The sequence below is a fragment of the Epinephelus lanceolatus genome, chromosome 20, assembly GCF_041903045.1.
Source record: "Epinephelus lanceolatus isolate andai-2023 chromosome 20, ASM4190304v1, whole genome shotgun sequence".
Classification (NCBI taxonomy): domain Eukaryota; kingdom Metazoa; phylum Chordata; class Actinopteri; order Perciformes; family Serranidae; genus Epinephelus; species Epinephelus lanceolatus.
Window position 1 is genome coordinate 13416941 of NC_135753.1, and position 18126 is coordinate 13435066.

At 38.8% G+C, this 18126-nt stretch overlaps 2 protein-coding genes across 2 annotated transcripts; both read right to left on the reverse strand.

Moving 5' to 3' along the window:
* Nucleotides 1-14258, reverse strand: prtfdc1a (phosphoribosyl transferase domain containing 1a). The gene is made up of 10 exons (XM_033638409.2): nt 14146-14258; nt 13920-14018; nt 13285-13391; nt 13016-13196; nt 8839-8904; nt 4100-4117; nt 3502-3584; nt 3058-3104; nt 1690-1766; nt 1-165 (listed from the first exon to the last, which is right to left on the reverse strand). The coding sequence occupies exons 2-10, from the start codon at nt 13950-13952 to the stop codon at nt 118-120; spliced, it is 660 nt and encodes a 219-aa protein (XP_033494300.1). The 5' UTR covers nt 13953-14018; nt 14146-14258; the 3' UTR covers nt 1-117.
* A 285-nt stretch (nt 14259-14543) lies between these two features.
* enkur (enkurin, TRPC channel interacting protein) lies at nt 14544-17750 on the reverse strand. Its single transcript, XM_078162725.1, has 5 exons — nt 17615-17750; nt 17055-17196; nt 16749-16972; nt 16425-16571; nt 14544-16117 (listed from the first exon to the last, which is right to left on the reverse strand). Exons 1-5 carry the CDS (start codon nt 17696-17698, stop codon nt 15944-15946), a joined length of 771 nt encoding a protein of 256 aa, XP_078018851.1. The 5' UTR covers nt 17699-17750; the 3' UTR covers nt 14544-15943.
* Nucleotides 17751-18126: the final 376 nt, after the last annotated feature.

Genomic DNA, 18126 nt, shown 5'->3' on the forward strand with positions numbered 1-18126 from the left:
TCACATTATTTTTTTTATTTTATAAAACATTATATAAAGACCTCAAAAGTTAGGATTCGTCTACAAATTTACAGTCAGGCAGACTTTAGCTGCTAATGTAAAACTGTGCATAACTTCTCAAACCTTGTACTTCATCTTTCCAGTCTTGCTGATGACACAGATATGCTGAAAGAGAAAGATGTGGCAGAAAGACAAAATTAGCATGTGTGACTTTGATGTAAGATTTTTACTTTTCAGTATGTTTCAATCTTGTCCAAAATCTGGTGATGGCAAAATATTTGTTTAAGATCACGCTGCCCTATGGGAAATTCCAGCATGTTTTTAGAGCCTCAATATGCCACATACAGTACGGAAAGATGAAGCTCGCAATCATGCGAAAGCCAGGAGGGTAATCTGCAAAGATATGACACATTCATTAATCTAACTTTGGGCGTCCCAGGGGTTCAACTCATATTTCTGCTGTAGGATAAGGACAGATAAGAAGGGGGAAGCTTTAACTCTTTCGTAATGAAAACCAACCCCCTCAAACATGTGCAACAGACACACACACACACACATGATCATACAGTACGTACAGTACACACAGGACACACACCCATGTGAATACACACACGCATACAAAGCTCTGGGAGTCGACCTTGGCTTAGTGTTTCACATGAGTCAGAGGTAAATTTGAGGCCAAGTCTTTACAAATATCAAAATGACAAAGTTCACATAAGTTTGCACTTACTAATTTCACACTGTGAAATCTGGCTTGAAATAAGATGTCGGAGGTGCAACAACAAAAACATAGATACTTTGCACCAACTGACTCAAAGCTGGTAGAGGTGTAAGATGGGTCAAATGTAGCAGTGAAGGGGTCAGAGGAGAAAGAAGTAAAGACTAGTAGAAATACCAGACATGATTTTTAGATGCAAAAGGGGTTAAACTTCTTTGCACAGAGAAATATAAAAGCAACAAAGGAAAAAGAACGAGTTGATGTATAGCTATGCCAGATTCAGACTACATTAGGTGGTCACCATGTCCAATTAGGTAATTATGAGGCCTAAAATTCGAGCTAAATGCTAACAACAATGCTAAAATGCTAATGTTTAGCAGGTAATGTTGAGCATTTTAAGTGTTTTAACATGTTAACATTTGCTAACAAGTATTTTTTATTTTTTTTAAATTATTTGTTATATTTTATTTATTATATATTATTATACATAATTAAATATAAAATGTACATATTTATTTTTTATATATATTTTTGTTTATTTGTTTTATTTATTGTTGTTATTATTGTTATTTAATTATATTATTTAAATTTTTTAATTTCATTTTTTATTTTTTGTATATCTGAGGTCCTCTGTCAGGGATTGTTCTGTTGAAAATTAAGAATTAAATAAAAGGTTTTTAAAAAAATGCTTATTAATGCTAAACACAAAGTACAGCAGAGGCTGACGGGAATAGTATTATTTTAGGCATTTGACCTGATGAAAGGTGATTTTAGCTGCTTTGCCTACATGTTAAGTCTCCTCAGGCAGGAAGGATACCTGTTTGGTGAGTTTAGGTTTCAGGCAGAGAAGCGCATCTCTTTGATTTACTGACTTTAACCCCCCCACCCCTCCTGTCTCTTTCATCTTTTTCTCTTAGCTCTTCAAAAGGTCATGTGCCATGTGCAGCAGTGTCAGCAGAGTCAGGACTCACATTCAGGTCACGGAAGTATTCATTGTAATCCAAGGCATAACCGACAACGAAGCGGTTGGGGATTTCAAATCCAACATCTATCAGAGGAAACACAGGTATGAATGTTAAAGAGTAACATGGTGTGTGTAAATTCTGAAATTAATTTGAGGTTGAATGACATAAGAAAACATACATTTTGTGTTTTTTAAGACCATAAATTTCACATGACATGCAACAAAGGTCTCAAGCTGAGATCGAATCAGGTGCACTGTGTTTACATACTGCTTCATGTCCCTAAATCATTAGTTGATCAGAACACCCTTAAAGTAGGTACTTTCTAAATGGAGTTCAATGGAGGGTTTTTTGAAGCTACAGGAGGGTGTAGCCACCAGTGTAACAACTGCAGCTTAAAGCACTTCTGCTCTAGCTTCACCACTCAGCTGTGGTGGATGCTGCTTGCTGCCTTTCACCATGACGTCTCTTCTATGTCAACCAAATTGCCAGAATAATTAATATTACAAATTGGGTATATTGACACTCTGTTTCTTTGTGTTTCAACAGTGCTGTGTTAATCTGTGGTTATGTTTAGTCACAAAAACCACACTTGGTTATGGTTAGGAAAAGATCAGGTTTAGGCTTAAAACACATGCTTTTGGTGACACAGTCACGACTGGGAACAATGCCGATATCTGGATAAGATACACCTGATTTTGTTGTTTGTGGCTCTCAAACAGTGGTCCACAGCTTGGCACTTGTGATGGTGTAAACATGACTGGAAATGCCGTAAATGTCCTGCTAAAAAAACACGGTTCTGTTTGTTGGTCTCGAAAAAGAGTCTGCAGTGGTCTGTAGCTTGGCAGCCGTCTGTTAGCAAATATACATGTAATCAGAACCAAGCTACTTAAAACAATTAAAATGATACATTTGAAACACAGAAATGTAACATATCTGTGGTTTGCAGAAACATACAATGTCAACATTTCCCTCTAGTGACTGGGCTGTCCCTGTTGGTTCTGCCTAGTACATCTCCTTACTGGGTGTCCAAATCACCAAATGGTTTCTCCCTGACCGCCCGCAACACAATCCACAAGGAAAGACACTTTGCAGATGAATCTTATTTTTTGTCAGTAGGATTTAATCAAGGAGGCTTATCAGATCAGACAATATTCTTGATGATGAACACATTACTGCTACTACTTACATTACAAAGTGTAGAACCACACTAACTATGCAACTGCTCTGAGAAAGAATGAAAGAAATATGTATTTGTTTAATTGCAACTGAATGGAAAACCTATCAGATGGGGTACAATAAATGATTATTGAGCTCAGACATAGAACTGTAATAATATGAGAGCAACAGATGACTCTAAAAAACAGAGGTACTTACAGTCTGTCAGACTCTCAGCCATGTTAGGGACCCTCTTCACCAGCAGCCTGGAACACATGAAATATAGACATCATTTTGAAAATGCTTCAGTGCTACAATAACTTACCATGACCTAGGACGTATATCTAGTATTTTTTTAAAGAATTATAATAGTCTTACACTGTAACAAATATGCATCCCAATCCAAAGACAGAACTTACATCCATGCAACATGCGAACACTTCAAACGTGTTACACATACAGTACAAGAAGAGATAAACTTTCAACATGGACCATGTGCCAGGAAAGATGTTTATCTTGTGTCTGTGATCTTGGAGTGCATAGAAACAGCCCACGGACACCAGATAGTGACCGCTGACAGGCGATATCTTCTTCTTGTGTTCGTCACAGGCTTGGCATTTCCCCTGGCGAGGACAAACACAGATGACTGAAAATCTAGCTCACCCTGCGACCTTGACCATCTTGGGTTCAAAGGTCTCCACATGCTTCAGAAGGGCCTTCATGGTCTTTCCTGTGTCAACTATGGCCTGAGGGAAGGGAAGAGCAAAGGAAGAGGGAGAGATGAAGAGGGAGGGATGAGGGACATTTGAGTTCAGAATGCTTTGAAGGGGGAAAAAATGGCAGCCAAATATGCAGATCTTAGGATGAAGAACTTCTACCTTGATTAACTATGCAATGAATAAAGAACTACTGGGTATGTACTACTACTGGGAAATTGGAAATTTTCAGTGACATAATTTTAAGATGCCTCCCATTCAAAACTGATTCTTGCAGTAAACACATATTGTAATATCGTGCTTATGTGTTTTTGCCTTTGTCCAGAAACATTTACAACTGAAACATGATCTCGAAGAGAGGGGAGTTTTTTCTTTTTGTCCTTTTGTAGACCAAAACAAAAAAGCACAATGGCTTCTAAGACAACAAGACACCAAATAAGGTGCAACAAGACATTAACAAAGGCATCAAACAAGGTGTAAATATAAAGGTCATGCTTGATAGAATTAATTTAGTTTACTAAAGAGGCAACACTGAGGACACTCACCTCGACAATGAGCACACTCTTGGTAACGTGTAAAAAAAGAGAAGACAACCATTAGTAAAGCATCACCTTTGAATTTTAGCACAGTTCAAGCAAAGTGAAAACAAAGGCAAGATTGTGTCTGTGAGATCTACATTTCTTACAGACGGTATCTATAGCAACAATGTTGGCAGCAACATCGGCGCCTCCACAAAAACACAGAACAACTCATTCTCTCCTCAACAGTAATGAACATCTGTGTCTACAGTGAGCAAAAGTCACTTCTAAAGTGTCCGGGTGTTGCACACTTTCCCTGCTGCAGGGTTTCAAATGACTCCTTGTTCCCTTGGCCGGGTGTATGGGGCTCTTTGTGAGACCAGTGGAGAGTATCTATGGTTTGGGGAGAGTGATCGGAGAGAATGCAGGCGCCTGGCCAATGTTCTCTGGGTCTACACCTGAACACTGTTATACAACACTCAGAGAAAGTCAACAGGGAAGTGTTAACAAACATGAAAACTTCAACATAACTAACCTGTGTTGATGGATGCTGCAATCTGTAAAGGTACTATACAGCCAGGTGGACAATAACTGTGCACTGGCAGTTATTTGACTGTGTTTAGCACCATTGTTTGGGAATTTATAGTCCTCCTTAGATCCCTGGATCTCAGTCGATCAGTCCTGACTCTGGCAAAAACTTTGTTGATAATCAATCATTGCTACTGAAAGTATGCACTGACTAAAAACCTCTAAAAGTACAGAGAGCCGAAGAGGGCCAATTCAAAACACTGGCCACGGTGTTTATTTTCTCTTTATCTTCTCCCAGGGTCAGGTAACAATTTAAGATTGTAAATGGTTCATTAGTTGGAAGAGTGACGGGCAGATTCACAAAAGAATTTTGCGGCTGCAAAACCTGCACAAAAAAGACAAAAGACACCGTGTAATTCTCAAAGCAACTGCAAAGGATGAAACCTAACTGTGCTGCCAAGCAAATGGCGTCTTGGTGCTCCTGTGCTATTGCATGTATTTAAACAAGGTAATATCCATGCTTCTGGTGCAAAATTGGCCCCTGTCTATGCAAATGAGCCATCCAATACACAAAGATCAGACTTCATAGCCCCCTCTTCAGAGAGTTGGTGTTTACTGAGGCACACTGACAGACTGGGATGATAAATCCCAAATCTCACAATTAAATTCCTTGCCTGAAGTTATGAGGAACGTCTTTGCACCCCATCAGTCAGGACGTGTAGCTAGCGGCCCAAAAATTTCAGTTTTCCCTCTGCCTTTGTTTTGCCTGATCGTGATCTTGGTGCAAAAGCAACATTTTCCACATGGATAACTGCAGTCAGACGCAAAGAAAAGGGGCAAACTACAGTCATCTGCAATATCTAAGTGGAGTAACTTTTGTGAACTGGACCTTACAACGGGGCAGACAGCTGTTGCAAGTGATGTGCACTTTATGGTGCTATCAGCTACTGCAATATATTCTTTGTAAATTCACCCCTAAGAGTCTACAGCAAACCAAGTGCTTATGTTTATGTCATGCATGCTACTATTTAGCAGTGTAATGATCATTTCAACCTGATGATGGCACTAGAGGAAAAGTCAGGGGATTATCAAAGTTATTACGGTTCATCCTGAGGCTGGGAACATGAACGAAAATTCATGGCAATTCATCCAATAGTTGTGACATTTTACTCATAACCTAACATAAATGTTAACCTCATGGTGGCGCAAGATCATTGTTGCCAAAATCCGCCAATGGTAGCCCCCAAAAACATTTTATGTGGCGTCCATACATGACATGAAATGCATTCATTAAATGTGAATCATTTGCGGCCCATTTTAATACTTTCACTTTCAATAGCTTATATTTAATACACTACTAGGAGAATGCATGAAACTGCACCCCCCTAATGAGCGTCTTTCAGGTTTTATTAGGAAGGACAACTTGTTGCTCATTTGTGGCAACTCATGAGTGGTGCCGAAGTAAAGTTCTGTCATCTGGGCTAGTGCTCTTAGCTAAATTTAGCGTTTTCACTGGACAACTTGCAATTGCACTATTCATCCCTCGACAATATGCTGGCTCCATAAATTGGCATCAAACCTTTGAGCACCCATGTGCTGGATGAAAAGTTAGCATTAGGATTCATCATCTGGGGACTATGAATGTCTATACAAAATTACCTGGACATGAGCATTTGATAGTTGTTGAGAAATTTCAGTTTGGACAACAGATTGAATGGAATATTACAGACTGACATTCATAAACATAAATCTTGGACAATGATTTAAAATGTTTTCTATTTCTTTGTGAACACAAAGGGGTGCTATGACTTCCATCAGCCTCAAGCAGCAACAAATCATCTCTTCCTCAGCAAAAACAGGTATTTCATCCATGCTCCAACAGCTCCATTTAACGCTGTGCTAAATTTAAACTACTCAGATTACCATATTAACACTTGGGATTAAGACATCTGAGTGTTAGGAATCCACTGTGAGTAACAATTGCATGAGAAACTTTCAGCAGTGCCGGTCAATGCTGCTGGCCAGGATTCAATTCACTGAAACCAGAGAGCTTGCTCATGCCACCCCACTCTTCAACATAACATTTACTTTTTATATGCTGTCATTAAGTTACCCTGATCATTGCACAAATTAATAGGTTTAGAAGGAGCAGTGTCAGCAGCACCACACTTATTATCTACCTGGAGCTGTGACTCAACAACGTTTCAGTGCAACAAAGACAGATGACTCATGATTAGTTTTTGATTATATGCTGTAAGAGACTTTGTGGGAGGTTTAATATTTTCACCAAGGTGAAGGATGTAACAAGAGCACTGACTTTTGTAGCACAGACAAAGTGGAGTGATTCATGTGTTCTGTGCAAGGTGGCGACCAGCTTTTCTGGTTTAACTCCCACTGACCTTTTTACCCACGCTGAAAATGCGTCTTAGCTACAGCACATGCTGACATCTCAGTTAACAGTGTTCAGCATCAGTCTCTTTAAAGCTAACATGTCTGGGCATATTTGCGCACTCATTCAGCTGAGTAAGTGAAATCTCTGTCTCATGCCTATCTCAGAGAATCATTCCTCTTGATCCCCTGTCCTCTGCAGACTCGTCAGTCCTCTGTGCCAGAGCTCAACAGGGATGAACAGTCAGTAAATCTGCCTTGTGGGAACATTCGTTTTCCTGAAACGTCTGATTCATGGTGCGGCTGGTGAAGGGCAAACCACTTTAACAAAGTGACACTCAGGAGGCGTGCATGAAGAGGACGGCTGTGAGGAGAAGGCTTAAAAAACTGAGGTGCAGGGGTGTGTCCTGGTCCAAGGGCAAGTTTGGGGCAATGACAATATATCTGAAACACTGTTACTTATTGATTGAGGATGAGAAATGTGATTGTGTTTTGTTATTTTAGCTAAAAGATTCAATGTATTCTCAGAAAGAAAGTCTCTATTGTTCACCTGTGTGTACCTGACAGTTGACTGACAGCTCCCTCTTGAGGCCGAGGCTGTTTCACTTATAGGAACAGTCCACCCCAAAATCAGAATATTTTTCCTAATACCTGTGGTTATATCAGTCTAGATTGTTTTGGTGTGAGTTGCCAAATGTTGAAGAGATGTTGCAGAGGTGTGTCTACCTTCTCTCCAATATAACAGGACTAGTTGCCACTCGGCTCATGGTGATCAGTTTATTGTAGGAACTATTTTCTTTCTACTGAACTACACCCGCCAAGTGAGTCACCGCACAGAAGGAAGCGTGCATCTACTGCTAGCTCACCTAGCACCACTGAGCTAGCTAACCTTGGGGACTGCCTAATGTTCCGACGGCCCAAAATTCCGCAGCCCTGTTGGTCTAAAAATGTCCCACTGAACGAAAGCACATTTCTTGCATTTCATATCTCTTTGTAGTTGTGGTTTTGTGTGTCTCTGTGGTCATTTTGTTTCTCCTTGTTGTTTGTTTTGTGTCTTTCTGTAGTCGTGTGGGACTCTTTGAGGCCATTTTGTGTTTATTAAGGTATTTTGTGTTTCTTTGAGGTAATTTGAAGTCTTTTTTGGTCATTTTGCCTGTCTGTAGTGATTTAGTTCTTAATTTGTGTCTCTTTGCATTGCCTTTGCATCTCTTTGTGGTCTTTTGGGAATGCTCATTGCTTTTAACTCCTGTTACTACAAAAATACACACTCAAAACAGTTAAAAAATGGTTCCATTGTACGTTTCTGTAACAACAGGTACGTTACATGAGTCAGCAACGCTGTGGTGAAGGTGTGGTTATGTTTAGGCACAAACCACTTGGATATGGTTGGGAAAAGATCCTTTTGACACTAACTGCAGGAGTGTGTTTTTTCTGAGAAACAGGACCTCGAAGCAATGGGGCTTTGTTTTTGGGATAAGGGCCGTTGGAGTAATGAGCGTTCGATCCAAAGTCATTTTCCGCGTTAATGGGGCTTTGGAGTTTTGGGTCGTCGGAACTGTGGCATGGCACCCTAACATTACAGCTAAGCTGAGGAAGACGCCATTTATGTTTGCATCTCACACTGTCATGAGCACAAGCCTCTTGTCAGTGAGTAGATGCACACTTCCTTCCATGCTTTGATATGGTTGGCGGGTGTAGTTCCGCAGAAAGAAATTAGTTCCTACATAAAACTGCTGATCTGATTTGGGGCGTGAACTGTCCCTTTAACAGAAATCAAAATACTGACAAAGAGCACTGCCCCACTGAACGCATAATATCCACAGCTACGTAGGAAACTTGATTACACACACCTTTCCACGTAGGAAAGACAGATCTCGGCTTCCTATGATGTGCAGCTCCTCTGTCGATTGGTCATTCTGGGGGCAGAGAACACAAAAATGGAAAGATGATTCGTATTATGCAGTTATTCTAAATAAAGTATGTCTCAAGTTGTTCACTCTGTGCTGAAATCAAGATTTATTCTTTCCAGCGGCCAGAAATGACAATAAATGCTGTCAGACTGGGAATGAAATAGCACACTGTATGTTTTCTCATGGACACGTAACTGGAGTGTTTCTCAATAATTTGGCTCTACTGCAAAATACGTAAGAAAGAACTGTCTGCAGCAAAAATGCCACACAAAATTTATTTTACAAGACTTTAGAGTGCAAAATATTACCCTCAACATAAACAAAGACAGGCTCTCTCCATCCCTGTGGGAAGCACAGCGAGGCAAAGCTTTGAAGGATGGCTTTGAAGGCTTTGAAGTTAGATTTGGTCGGCTACAGATGCATCACTTGGATAAGAGGAGCAGTGACATGGACAAAATCCTGGCCCTGGGGGCAGGTCACATAACTCCATCATGACCTGTGAGACTGACTAACAGCGTCATCACTCAGACACTGTCCTCTAGTGTCGTAATGGTGACTCTGCCATGTTGTTTGTTGACATCAGAATGTAATTATTATGTTTTGGGACTGTTTTAGTGTTTTAATGATTATTTTAGTGTTTTTATTCTTTTGTACAGCCTCATTACTTTTATACTTTATTTTGATTTATTGATTTATGTAAAACTTTTCCCTGCCACAGTGAGACTGATGGTAAAAGCAAATAAGGACTAACTAAATACACAAACTCATCTACCTCATGTTACATGCAATAAAAACTGGAAATGTGCAACACCTAAAATTTGAAAAAACAAACAAACATCTGAATGCCCTGCAGGTGGAGCTTATATTCTTATATTTATCATACTTTTTTATACCTTTTTTGTGCACTTTATCTTTTACTATTTATTACCTGACTATTTCTGACATGACTGTTTTTTGCACAAGAATTCCTGTGTACTCAGACTGTGTCCAGGTGTGCAAATGGCAAATAAAGTTATCTTATCTTATCTTATCTTATATTGTGGTAATGTACTTATTACCAGTTTCACATATAGTTTTAAGCTTGAATTGTGTGTGTAAACTATAAAAAAACAATGTAAGAGATAAAATGTAAACCAGGGTGAAAGCAGATATCCCACTTAGCAGAGAATGAGAAGTTCCTATTTTCTTGGAATTAATTGTGTGAAAGCACAGGATGGATAAATGTGTAATTTAAGGCCATTCAGACAAGGATTTTACCCATTTAGAGTCACTATTTCTTAGTATGAAGACTAAAAAAATAAAGTTAGCAAATGAATTTTTGAGGATTTCTGGTTGAGTTTTCCATACTAGAATGTTAATTCAATGAAATGAGCTGTTTTGTTTGTTGTTTTTATGTGGTTATAGTGTGTGTAAGTTGTGTATCATTGTATGTTTGTGGACTCCAGGAAGAATACAGGATGCTGATGCTAACAGGGATCTCGAGAAAGAAAGAAAGAAAGAAAGAAAGAAAGAAAGAAACTTATAGCCTTTCATTATTTCCATGTTTGTATTTTTTTTCTTTTTTTTTCTTATTCTATCTTCGTTCTGTGTTTATATCTGTTCATCTGGGTGGCATGCTGCTGCATACAATTGTCTTTACAGGGCTTATTAACGTTGTTTTGAAATGAATTGAATTATGACCTAGTCTTGTCAACTCCCTGCAGGTATATTTTGTTCTTTTTGTCCTATTGCGTGGTAAAAAATCTAATTTGTGACATTACAATATGACCTCACTGTGGCTGAAGCGATCCAGCAAGGCAATAACAATAATTCAGTTTATGCTGTCCATATAGCTCCTTAAACCTCTGTAAAAGCCAGTTCTTAAAATCCTCCCCTGTGCTGAAGGGAGAGAAAAGACAAAATGCAACCACATGCAGAGAAATGTAAATCACATCATTTTGGATGCACTCTGTGCCAAAGTACACTAAAGAATAATAATGGATTGTGGTGACAAGTGCAAAGCGACATCACTGTAAACATTACTACATCACTCCCAGAGTTAATTCCAGGGTTTATGCATTCCAGGTGTTAGACAGTGTCATAAGCTGTTTCTCTTGGCAGCAGCAACAGCACCAATTAGCAGTGTGGTATTTTCATGAGCTGAGCTCTGCAGCGGCTCCACAATCAATCGTCCTTGAGGTGTCCTGCCCTAATGTTGCTCTGTCCTCATGAAACACGAACAACAGTGACATCTGCTGGTGGCTGAGCCAAAGTCAGATGCAATATTTAGTCAGATGTGAGATGTAAAGATGGGAAAGTGTCTTTGGTACATGCATGTAAGGACTGTAACCAAGGATTATTTCGATTATTAGGTTATCTGCCAGTTGTGTTGTCTAAAATGTACAAAAATAATTCTTAAAATGGCTTGAAAATGGCTTGTTTTGCCCATCCAACAGTCCAAAACCCAAAGATGTTCACTTTATCATGTTAACAGTCATAAAAGGCAGAAGATCCTCTCACTTGAGAAGCGAAACCAGTAAATATTTGGCATTTTCACTCAATAAATGGCTTTTAATTAGTTCTCAAAATGATCAGTTTTGTTAGTTCATTTTCTGTCGACTGAGTAATCAAATAATCAACTCACTAAATGTTCCATTTATTCCATAATTTCAGCACTATGTAACTGTATTTTATTGTCTTTTTGGGGGCAATATTTTGCCTTCATTAGAGAAAACAAAGATGGGGAATAACTTGAAAAAAAGGGCTCCTGGCTAGACTTGAACAAGGGACATTGCAGGTCATGGCTAGTGCCACTGAAATAAAGGTTTAAGTGATCAGTCATAACTCAGGTCAGGTGCTTGACATCTATCCGCAATAACCTCTAAGAAAAAAAAAGAAAGAAAGAAAATGCACTCAATTAAAGAAGCAGAGAACAGCTGTGCCTTCAATTATTTTTTTCATGTCATAATCTTGAGATCATGAGTTAATTATTTTGTTATCAGGAGAAAACAAGCTTTGTTTTCACGAGATAATGAAATAATCAAGTCGTTATCACAAGAAAACAAAATGTCGTTTCCTCTTATTACTTATGATGTTTATCAGAGAGCAGGAGTGCCATAGCCGCATGCATAGATGGCGTCTTGACAACTGTAGCGATTGATTTTAGCTGAAAATGTTAGATCAAGGAGTATCTATTATTAATGCATTGGACTCAACTTAAATCAAGGTTCAGTTATGAATCCTCCCCCACAGTCATGACAATGATAAAATCAGGTGTGATCAAATGAACCAGACACTAATTTTAAAGTTCTCCACAACTATCCTTTTGTTTTCTCGTGAAAAATGATGTTGTCATCTTGACAACTCAGCATTTCTATTTGACCTAAAATGACCTGTTATCATGAGTAGTAGCTGTAATGTGGTATATGTTGTGCTGTTTGTAATGGAGTGTAGTGGTATGTGTATTGTAGTATATGTTGTGAATGATGTGATGTGTATTGTGGTATATGTACTGGTGTGAGTATTGTAGTATGTGGATTGTGGTTATGTATTTTATTGTGCCTTCCGTGCTTTTGGTGTGTTGTGGTTTTATGATGTTAAAAACTGTTCATTTTTATTAACATTGTAGGCCTACATGTAAAAGCCTAACTGGGAACAATGTTAATTGAATAATCCCTGTCAAATAAAATAAAGAAAAGAAAATGCAGTGCTCTATTGCATTTGTTGTTTATATAAATATAAGGCAATGTTTAGCTTTGCAGCGCAAATTGTAATGTGATGTGACACAACTTCCTTACTGGTTAATGTCAATCAAACCATGTCGCTCTTTGATTTTTTAAAATTAATTCATTATTTTACTCCTTTACGATCGTTAAATATTATTTATTTATTTACTCGCGACATGGGGAGCAGGGGGGCTGCAGAGGGTGGTGGCTGAGTGGACAGAAAAAGCTTTGCACAACTGTATATTGAACTTTCATTTGTCTTTCTTTGTGAAACTAAATAACAATCCAATAAAAAAAACTAAAATAAAATACAAGTAGATCAAAAATAAGTGCAAGCATGGCTGTTATTGGCTTCCATACTCACATACCTTGCTGTAATGTAGTAGTATTTTTGTACACTGCAGTTCACATACCTGGTAGCTCTTCAGACGGATAAACTCCACCCGGGTCTCCAGGTACTTGTTGGAGTTGCGGCCGAGAACCTTGATGAACTCCACCAGGTCTGCACAGAACTTGTAGCCTCCCTTCAAGACACACAGCACCATTATGCTGTCCCCAAAGTCATCCATGACGTAGCCGGCCAGACGCTCTACCCTGCACGAGAAAAATCACATCAAGACAAATTACTAGGAAATTATTTTTTAAAAAGTCACTTTGCAGGTATGTTTATGCAAATTTTTACCTGTTCATGATGACACCATGTGGTATGTAGACACTCTCTATGTCTTCGTGGTAGTGTTCAGGGTAGGTGAACAGGTCCAGGCTGTATCCTGGCCAGTCATCTTTAATCTGGGACAGACATCTTATTGTTAGATGTGTAAGTATATTATTTGGTCAAACAGAAATAAAATATGGTATTTCTTTGCATAATTTTGAGATAGCGCAATAGGAAGTCATGTGGAGGCATTTTAAAAGCCGGGAGTCTTAAAAACTTAAATTCAAAGCAGCTGCCGACAGAACTTCACAGCTTTGTACTCTAGTTTAACAAGCATTGTTATCCCTCAGCATCTGTACCCTTTAAGCTCACACAGCGAAGCATTATAACTACAATTACTGACTTTATCTTAATCATATTCTTCTGTGTTCATGAATGAACACAAACCCTGAAAGCTCTTTAAAAGCTGCTTACTGTTGAATTAATCAAATAATGACTTCAAGGGATTCATTCAGAGAAAAGCAAACATGTTATCTTCTTACAGCAGCTGAGCAAATAATTACACACATAAATAATCTCTCTCTGTTGACAATAATGTGACCTACATTTCTGAATACAGCACGAGATAATCTGGCTGAATCATGTGTTTGTGTTGAACATACCACAATTCCTCTTTTCATGCCTGTGCTGTCCATTTGTAGTGGTGTGAAAATTGTCTTCACTGGGACAAAGACTCAGGATAGGACACAGGTAGCAGTGACCTTCAGAGGAAACACAGACATAGTTCACTGCACATACACTGGATCAAATAAAGAAGGCTTTCCATCTTTCCTTGTAATGATATGGTACAAGAAAAAGCAATAACAGAAACAAGAGAAACATACTCACAGTTCTGTTGCCTTCTTTCCAGCCACCATTCACAAACCAAGGAGGAAAACAAAAGAGTGTCAAAAGATATCTGGGGACGTCCTGTCCTGTCCAGCCTCATGGGCTGTGGGATCACGCTTTAGTCATTTGCATAAAAAGACAGCGTTGTTTTAGTCGTAGAGAATTACAGGGATAATCAGATGCATGTGATGCTGGCTTCACGAGCTGCTGCAGGACAATGAAAACAACTGATAACAAATATTTGCTTCAGTTTCTATGCAGGACATTTTATTCAGTCAGAATTCAACTATTTTTAAGGACACTCTTACAGACTACACAGCCAACTATTTAGTCTTTTGTTCTACAAGAAATCACATTTAAAAGAAACAGCTGTTTGCCATTATATGCAGCTCAAAATGTAATATTTCTATAATATAAAGAGGCGTTAAAGCTACAGTTGGTGACTTTTATGAAAATAACTTTTGTCATATTGGCTGAAACTGTCATACACAGTAAGACAAAATATGTGAAAAAATTAAATTACTGCTCTCAGAAGCACCTCTTAGTGCCTTTAATGGTATCTGCAAGACTGAAAGAAAAGGCCTGAATGAAAACAACCAATCAGAGCACAGGAGTCTTAAAGGGCCTATGTCCACATAGCTTTTTTTTTTTCAAGCTCTTCTTTCAATTATTCCCAATTAAGTCCGACTTATGCGCCCGCATGCAGCTGACTAGAAAAAAAAGTGCCACACCCAGCGTCTTTTTTTTTGCGCAGTCTCTTTTTAGAATGCCATCGGTGTCATCTATGATGCTCCCTTTCAGGAAATCAATCACCTGGGACAGTACTCATCACCCTAAAAACCAAGATGGAGGAGAAGCTAGTTCTGGCCGCATTTATTCGAGCTATATATATTGGACAAAAACCATTACAACAGAAAAGCTCATTTGTGGGCGCAGATCAGACACTGAATGTTGCTGGTGTGTGTTGTGCTTTACACCACACTGATTTAGTGATATCTAAAGCACAAGTACTTGTATAAGCTTGTTAGCTGTGTAGTCAACCCTCTGTTCACATAACATCATCAAACAAGACACTGGGAGTGCTTTCTGCCACAGCTTTTCGGCCAAAGTAAAACAATTATGTGGACACAAGCACTAACACAGCTGTCAATCAGGTCATGAACTGCCAACAAACTGTCAAACTAGGCAACGCTGATCAAATATGAATCAAGATTCCGTTACTGCATTGCCCATTTATTGCCTTAAATGTCTTCACAAACATCTTTTAGGGTACTGTTTAGCTGTAAAATGAGAATTTTTGCTACCTGGTCGCCATGTCAAACTACAGTTGAGCCGAAAAGTGAGCACCACCCACCAGCTGAAGTAAACTTCCTTACTGAATCTTGATTTTTATTTCATCACAATGATTCATTTTGATTCATAAAGTTAAAAACTGTAGCTTTAAATTACAAAATTTCCTTCAAAATTACATTATATTTCACCAAGAGTACATCACTTTAAAAACATGATTTGCCCTGTTAGTGGTACATGTAACGATGGCAATAGTCCATTGTGAATTCTCTCACTGACTGGCCAGACTGCTTTTGAATTTGCTGTGAATTTACACACTCCCCAGAGGGTAATTCTAAATGATTCATTAACTCGCAGTGGAGTTTCATCTATTTTCCATGTTTCATGTGACAGATCATGAGAATATACACATACAGAATTTTATTTTACTCAAGCCCACGTGATATGTGAAGTAAGGGTGTTGGTCTCAAGACAGTACAGTACATCTAATTTAATGTTTTTTAATATCTTAGTTATTGGAGATGTAGATGGTCTTAAACCTCTCGAAGAGGTTGATGTCGTTCTCCAGCTGCTTTATTGCCACTTCCAGACGTTCCTTGTGGGACTTTTTGGACAGGCTGTCTGTGACGAGAGAGAGGCCCTGGTACTCACGGTGCAGCTGATGCAAGTTCTTCCTCAGGCCCTGCATAGTGAACCCACATGGTCAAACACACAACTGTCACAATAAAATCAGCCTGATAATGTGACTGTTAGTATTCAACACTTAATGTAGCTTAGACATATGGTATTAATTCAGCTAGTTGTGACAAAAATCTGCATGGGGGAAACACATACAGTAGGCCATTTTATCCTGATTTATTAGGACTGAAAAAAGTATTTTCCTAAAAACATCAAAGGCATGAAATCATCAGATTAATTTCCTCCAGTTGTATGATTCCCTGCTGTTTTTTTGAAGAGAAGTGGCATCATGCAGCCATGTGTTTAAGTACCTCCAGGACGGCTCGTCGCTCCTCGTCAGACAGGTGTTTCATGACTCCCTGCTCCCGCTGTTCTTTCACAAACTCGTCATACTCTTCCTGTGCTCTCCGCTCTTGTTCATTGCGCTGCTGCAGGTACTCTGGTACCTCTCCGTAATGCTGCAAATAGGAACTGGAAACTTTAGATAATACTTTCACAGTGGCAAGATGGATTAAAAAGGGGAGTGTAATTACGTTTTTTCTATGTGCTAACTGTCATGTAATATTCTATTTTTTTTTTCTAAACTTATCCGACTGCCATAGCTGATTAAAGTGTCAAGTGTTGTAGAAAAATACCTTTTTCTTGATGTATTTGGGGACAAGTCCTGAATTCTCAAGAGGCTGCTTATGTCCTTTGCTGGTGTCCACACAGACAGGCTGGGGCTTCATTGGCACCACTGTAGCTGTCTTTATGAAGTCTCTCTTGGTGTGAATACCCATAGGTGGGATCTCTGTCCTCGCAGGAACAGGCGGTCTCTTCATAGTGCAGGTGTTTTGGACCTCTTTCGAACACTGTGTCTCTGAAACAGCACATAAATTTGAATGAACAACAGATCAAAGATGCAACCACTCACTGGTGAATTAGTCAGTAGGAGAACCCACTTTCAGGTAATTTAGGCTCCTTTGAGTGCTTCTTGAGGTACTTCTCCGGGGAGGGCACCTCTACTTTTGCCGGTCCCATTGTCCTCATTGCACCCTTGTTTGACTTTTCCTCAAGAATAACTGTTGGCCTGTACTTGGACATGTACCTTCAGGTGCAGCACAAGAATACATTCTTTAAACACAATAAAACAGGCTGACAGTAAAATTCAGATTAGTATACTTTCTTTTATTTACATGCCAAAATAAATAAAATGTGTATACAATTAAGACAAACTTTGCAACAGGCAAACATAATGATAAATGCTTCTTATTACTCATTCATTTTAGCTTATTTCTGATATAGGTCAAATGTTAGCCAGGTAACAATAAATATCTTAGCTAATTTCCATCTGGTTTGTCAAAATTAAGGGCCTAACTTCTCCACCCAACTACAGGTCTTTTTAATCTTTGAACATGAACAACTCCTTAGTTACAGCCTGTAGTCTAGCTAACTTGTTTCTGCTAACTAGCTTAGCTACGTGAAGCTAGGTTGATTTAACATAAGGTTTAGAGTAGAGTAGGTACCTTTGCGGCTTTTGAGCATGAACCTCCTCCTTTGTAAGAAGGTTGTAAACGCTTTCTGGTGGATACACAACTTCCGACATTTTGACGGACTTTAAGCAGGCGAAGGATTAAAAAGACACGGTGAAAGTTCACCTAACTAACTAAAAAACTGGCTAGCTAACTTGGCCAAGCTAACATGGACTAAATTCTGGGGTTAGAGTAATTTGTTTCACAACACGCAGCCGGCTAGTTGCTAGGCAACGGAGGGAGCAAATGTTGCGTTACATGACAGTTGTAAAGCTGTAAATTTAGATTCACATGTAAGTAAAGCTAAAGTTCACGAACAGTGTCATGGTTTTGATAAAGGATTCGTATACATCTTTTTTTAGTTATCCAATTAAAACCTTTATTTTTTTCAAATGCTACGGCGCACACAATCTCTGTGCCGCTGAATTACAAATTTATAAAAAATCAGTCTTAACCACAAAAAAGGGTCAGAATATTTTTTTAATTGATTCTGATTCTGTTT

What these genes read in the sequence shown, in the direction of transcription:
- prtfdc1a (XM_033638409.2), bottom strand. Translation starts at nt 13,952, where the DNA reads ATGGACAGCACAGGCATGAAAAGAGGAATTGTG. An exon ending in GGCTGAGAGTCTGACAGACT is followed by an intron (nt 1,767 to 3,057) that starts GTAAGTACCTCT and finishes TTCCTCTGATAG; the next exon opens with ATGTTGGATTTGAAATCCCC. An exon ending in AATACTTCCGTGACCTGAAT is followed by an intron (nt 166 to 1,689) that starts GTGAGTCCTGAC and finishes TTTCTCTTTCAG; the next exon opens with CATATCTGTGTCATCAGCAA.
- enkur (XM_078162725.1), bottom strand. Translation starts at nt 17,698, where the DNA reads ATGTCGGAAGTTGTGTATCCACCAGAAAGCGTTTACAACCTTCTTACA. An exon ending in GGAGCCTAAATTACCTGAAA is followed by an intron (nt 16,973 to 17,054) that starts GTGGGTTCTCCT and finishes GTGCTGTTTCAG; the next exon opens with AGACACAGTGTTCGAAAGAG. An exon ending in AGCGACGAGCCGTCCTGGAG is followed by an intron (nt 16,118 to 16,424) that starts GTACTTAAACAC and finishes TTCACTATGCAG; the next exon opens with GGCCTGAGGAAGAACTTGCA.